Genomic DNA, 5,549 nt, shown 5'->3' on the forward strand with positions numbered 1-5,549 from the left:
AGATTAATTCTCAAGATAGCGAGCGGTTGTGAGCGGTAGAGTGTGAGTGTGAGTTCGTTGTAATTGTAAAGAGTTCATCAATAAGATTCCGGTCATCTTCTCCGTGGACGTAGGTGGTTTATCACCGAACCACGTTATATCGTTTGCGTGCTTTATTTTCTCGATTACGTGTGTGAGATCAGCGGCAACGCAACCCAACATATAATGTCATAATATATATACTTATTGTGTAAATTTAGCATTAATCAGAGTGGCGCAGTGGTGGAACCATAACCCGTTCCAGGATCGAAACCTGTGTATTTCTAATTTTCTCATTTTTCTAATCAAGTTATCATCTCCTCGTTCTAATGTTCTCATCTCGTCCGGTAATCATCTCCCCGTTCTCATTTCTAAAGTATTCACAGCCGCTTGTCAATTGGTTCTGACTATTCTTAATCAAGTTAATCATCTCCTCGTTCTAATTTTCTCATTTCGTTCGTTAATCGTTCTAATTTTCTCATCTCGTTCTGATTTCCAAAATATTCACGGCAGTTTGTCAATTGGTTATTACTTTTATAAGACTAACTCATTTTTCTCACTCTTCCTAATCAAGTTAATCATCCCCTCGTTCTATTTTCTAAAGTATTCACAGTTGTTTGTCAATTGGTTATTACTTTTATAAGACTAAGTCTTTGAGTATAAAACATGACTTAATAACCAAATTTCATAATTTTGTCATTTAATACTACTTATTGTTAGTTTTGGATCTTAAACATTATTGTACTTATAAGTTTGTTCATATTTTGTTAAGAGTTGGCAACTTTCGAAATTTTACGATATTAGAATTTTATCTGTAATAAGTATTGCAATGATTCCAACTCCATATTTTGATAAGAAATGATGTGGCCTTCAAATTCTTACGATGTTAGAATGTCAATTGCAATATATATTGCGATGATTCTAATGTAGTTTTTAGACAATATCAACGGTGAAGAAGGACAAAACATTAGTGATTTTGAAGCCCATCGTCAAATCTTCAAAATCCCTTTTGAAGCCACATGAAATTGTAAGTGGACAACGGATTTTGAAGATGAAGCCCCAACCGGTCCAACCATGAACCGATAAGTAGTCCGGTCCGGTTAAACACTAAAAGCCGCCAACAAGTTAAGCCGGTGTGAACCAGTGAAACCGGTAACCGGTTTTCTTCATTTTCAAAATATTTTATCAAAATTTATTCCTGCAATGAATCGAACCCATGATCTCTCCTCCAAATGTCAACACCTCATCCACTCCACCACAAGGCCTACATGTAAAATATGGATATTAACTATTTTTTATAAATGCATGTTATTCTTTTAGAGTATATTCTTATTTCAACTACCTAATAATTCTTTTTAAATATTTTATAATATTACTTTGGTACATACACTTTTTTGAAATAATATGAAATTTATCTACTTTTATACATATAATATTATATTTTCATCTACATTAATTAATAATTTATGTATTTAATTATAATTACTGATAAAAAATATTTAATTTTAATATTTGAATATTTTTTATATTTATATTATATCTATAACTAATTATTTACAAGACTTAATGTTTTTTTACTTGTTATGAATTACTATAATTTATCATTTATTATATTTTTGTGTATTATATATTTAATTTAATATATTTGTAATAGTATAGCGGTTTGACCAATTGAACCGGTCTGACCAATTAAACCATGAACCAGTAATTTCGCCGGTTCGCTCGGTCCAATTTCTAAAACATTGATTAAGATGAAGTTGTGACAACACAATTGAATAGTCTGAAGTTCTTGGGGACGGATTAAGGAATCTCTTTTTTTTTTAAACTTTAAATTTATTTTAATTTATTGTAAAATAAAAAAGTAGTAGTACTAATTAATAATTTTTTAAAGATTTATAGTAAGTGTTTTAATTGTGAAATAAATATTAATGCACGGATGGGAACAAGAACAATGTTTTTATGCGTCATAAACATTTTTCATCTATTTTTTAATTATTTTTTAAAATTTTGAAGCAATTAAGTCTATCATAGCGTCATCCTTAAGCTACACTTTTTTTTTTTTTACAATTTTTAAACAATTTTACAAAACCTACCTGCTACTCCTTCCGTCCCCAAAGAATATGAACTATGGATTTTGCACGGGTAGTAAGAGAGAGGTAGAGAAAAAAAAAATTAAAGTATTATTAGTAGAGAATGAGTCTCATCTCATTAGAGTGAAAAGAGTTTTCAAAATTGAAAAATGTATATTCTTTTGGGACTGACTAAAAAGGAAAAGTATATATTCTCATGGTTCCGGAGGGAGTATATCATAATTTCTTTATCTTTATTCCTTATTTCGATTTCATTTTAAAACATAAATTTTCAAACCCAACCACCGTGTAAAACAAACGCTACCTAAATCCCTTTCTTCTTCTGAGCTCCCACACTCTTCCACTCCCCAATTTCGATTTCGCGCGCTGAAAATTCTACAAATTTCTCCGCGATTGAAGCAGCAGAATAAAATGCCTGCGGATTTATGCACTCAACGCCCACTCTTTGGTGGCGCCATCTCCTCCACCTTTCCGCTTCGCTTTCAGGTTTATATTCGTTATTTTTCCCCCTTTTGTACTGCTTTAAAAAAAATTTAATTTGTTAGATCTAATGAAGTTTCAATTTACTGTTTATGCAGGACGTAAGCAACATGCGCCAAGTTCCTGATCATCAGGTTAGAGACTTCCTGAATGTTTAATTTGCCTTTCCTCCGAATTCGTTGTTTTCTTTTGTATTTTATCGGCTCTCTTTTATTAATCAAATTGCTGCTGTAGGAGGTTTTTGTTGATCCAACGCGCGACGAGAGCTTGATATTTGAGCTCCTCGACTTGAAGACAGATGTGGCGGATCACGGAAGTGCCACGTGGTTTCTTCAAGACCTGGCTAATGAGCAAGATGCTGAAGGAGCAACGGTACAATTAGAGTTCTTAATCTCACCTCTTTTTCCTTATAATTTCTGCAAGATTTCGAGTTTCATGGTGCTACTTGGCCCAATTGGACCAATTGTCTGCATCTCATGCTACTCCAACGAATAGTGAAGTTTAGGAAGTCGATGATATCAATTTATTTTGTTTTTTTAGTTCACTGCCAAACCATTATCTACCACATTTGATCTTTCCCTTTAATGTGAATCACCAGTTATTTAAAACTTTGTCAGAGAAGTTTGTCATTATCATGGTTGATGTTAGCTTCAAATTAGCTGTTTTGGTGATAGCACTGGTTTACATGATGGTGATAGAGAGGTTATCTATACGGCCTTATTTTGGGCTTAAAGTACCTTGGGATAGATTTGGATTCCATTATATCAACTCTGGCGGTTGTTTGGATTGGGAAAGGTTTGTAATTTGTATCATCTTCTTTTTTAAATTTCTCTGTTCTAAAGTTACTTGGATGGAATTTCAATTATTTTCTAACCTTTTTTTAAAAATCTCTAGCTCCAAATCCAAAAGCAACCTTGGGTCAAATTGGAACAAAGTTTTCCAATACGAGTGTGTTGTCAAGTGGTTTTTTGAGTTTTGCCAGTTTCAATTTTATCCTAAAGAAATTGCAGACTGAGTCTTTCAAGATTTTAGTTTGTCCTTGAGGATGTAGAGATGAAACATATCTAAAATTTATACAGGTTTAACTTTGAAATCAGGTTGCTGTAGAGGAATTATCTACTATTAGATATGATCACCATTGTACTAATTTACTAGCTGATGACATGTTTTCTCTGATCGCTAGCTTGTCATGTAGATTTTGGTCATTTAATATGAGAACTGAAGTTAATGATGTTGTGATCCTGCATTTGTAATTCTATTATTTCAACTTTTGTGTTAGTGTAGCACAACACGGTCATCATGTAATTTATTGACTGAGATGAAAATTTTCACTCTAAACATTACTCCCTCCGTATCCTAAAAATAGGAACTTTGGAAACGGCACGAGTTTTAATGCAAAATTGGTAGAGTAAGAGAGATGAAGAGAAAAAATGGGTAAAGTAAGAGAGAGGAAGAGAAAAAGTAGTGGAATTAGTGTTAGTGGATGTGTGGTCCATTTCCTAAAATGGAGAGTTTCTATTTTTAGGAAACGGACTAAAAATGAAAGAATTTCTACTTTTAGGAAACGGAGGGAGTATTTTCTAGATCTTATTTGCTGACAATTTATGTTATTGTATTAAAAGCATGAAATGTATAGTTGATAGGTTAAAATCTTGAGTTTCCTTCATAATAGTTGCATCCCCTTGTTCAATAAAACAGGTGCTTGAACAATCAGGCGTATTTGAGGCTGATGCACTACGATTTAGAGACAGTCCTGCTGTTATTACAACTGCAGTTGGGCAGATGGTATGCACAGCCTTTTACTGATTGATACTATTTTGTATGCATTAAGAGTGATATCATAGTGTATCTAGTTTGTGATATACAGAGCTTAACCAGCCCACCCAATCCTCTGGAGCCTGTACCTAAAAGAAATATGTTCTGTGTTAAAACGCACTTCTCCTTGAACATATTATTTTCTTGCATGATCCTGTGTTAGTAGTTACACACCCCATTTGTTATCTCCCTACTTCTGGAACATGTATATCGAAAACATTTTCAATATTGGATTTCTTGCAAACAATTCAAGATTGGCATCAAAAAAGCCCTCTGCATCTGCTTCTTGTAGACATTCAAGTTCTGCTAGCCTGATATAGGTCCTTGAACTTAATGTGAGTTGTTTCTTAGTGCCTAGGTAGTACAAGTGTAAATATCTAGCAAGATATTCAAGAATATTGAGGTTGACATTGTGTGTTTGGTGTTTAATTCCTATAATAATTTATCAGCAAACTTCATTGTTGCTATGCTCCATTGTCAGGCCATATCTAAAGGTAGACAGGGAAGAGATGCACAAAACCTAGTTAAGGTAAACTTGCCATTCTTCTTCTTCCTAGGAGAATTGTCTAAAGATTTTTGGTTGGGACCTTAATATATGTTATTTCCAGGTTTATCTAGCTAATTTGCGCCTCAAGGATGTCGGTACTGATGTTCTGATTACTGCATATGAGCCGATGATGATAAAGTAAGTACTTCTTTATGACTGCCGCCCCAGTGCACATATTGATTTTATCTCAGGTGCAAACTGCTTTCTAGTATGTGCTCTTCTTCCCCGGCTCATCTTCTGCACCCCTTCTTGCAGCCCTTTGAGTGAGAGTGCTGCAACAGTCGGTGCCGGCTTAGCCGTGCCTGCTGCACAGTCTGGATGCATGCCGATGGAGGAGGTCTTCAGAGGTGCCATCTCTAGTTTCAAGGTGAATGAGTGGAGCCTTTTTGGTGCCGTGGCTTGAGCTAGGCATCTTGCTTACGTTACAGTTTCTGCCGTTTGTCTTTTATCTAGAATCGTCGGCATTTCGATACATGTCTGTGTTTACGGATAAAAAGTATCCAAGATAATAGTGTTTTATATATTTATCTTTGAACAATAACATAAATGTACACTCATCAATAGTCAAGGATATGGAAATTCTCTTAAGCCGGCGAAAA

At 34.3% G+C, this 5,549-nt stretch overlaps 1 protein-coding gene across 1 annotated transcript; it reads left to right on the forward strand.

Annotated features, from left to right (window-relative positions):
* Window positions 1–2,373: 2,373 nt before the first annotated feature.
* Window positions 2,374–5,549, forward strand: LOC121801468 (ran guanine nucleotide release factor-like). The gene is made up of 7 exons (XM_042200965.1): window positions 2,374–2,594; window positions 2,687–2,722; window positions 2,823–2,960; window positions 4,287–4,373; window positions 4,885–4,932; window positions 5,012–5,088; window positions 5,206–5,549. Exons 1-7 carry the CDS (start codon window positions 2,520–2,522, stop codon window positions 5,351–5,353), a joined length of 609 nt encoding a protein of 202 aa, XP_042056899.1. The 5' UTR covers window positions 2,374–2,519; the 3' UTR covers window positions 5,354–5,549.

This window comes from Salvia splendens, chromosome 4, assembly GCF_004379255.2.
Source record: "Salvia splendens isolate huo1 chromosome 4, SspV2, whole genome shotgun sequence".
NCBI classification, from domain to species: domain Eukaryota; kingdom Viridiplantae; phylum Streptophyta; class Magnoliopsida; order Lamiales; family Lamiaceae; genus Salvia; species Salvia splendens.

Excerpts from the sequence above, each read along its gene's own strand:
- LOC121801468 (XM_042200965.1), top strand. The coding sequence starts at position 2,520 with ATGCCTGCGGATTTATGCACTCAACGCCCACTCTTTGGTGGCGCCATC. Across the intron at positions 2,723-2,822 it reads GCCAAGTTCCTGATCATCAG|GAGGTTTTTGTTGATCCAAC; the intron begins GTTAGAGACTTC and ends TTGCTGCTGTAG. Across the intron at positions 5,089-5,205 it reads TATGAGCCGATGATGATAAA|CCCTTTGAGTGAGAGTGCTG; the intron begins GTAAGTACTTCT and ends CCCTTCTTGCAG.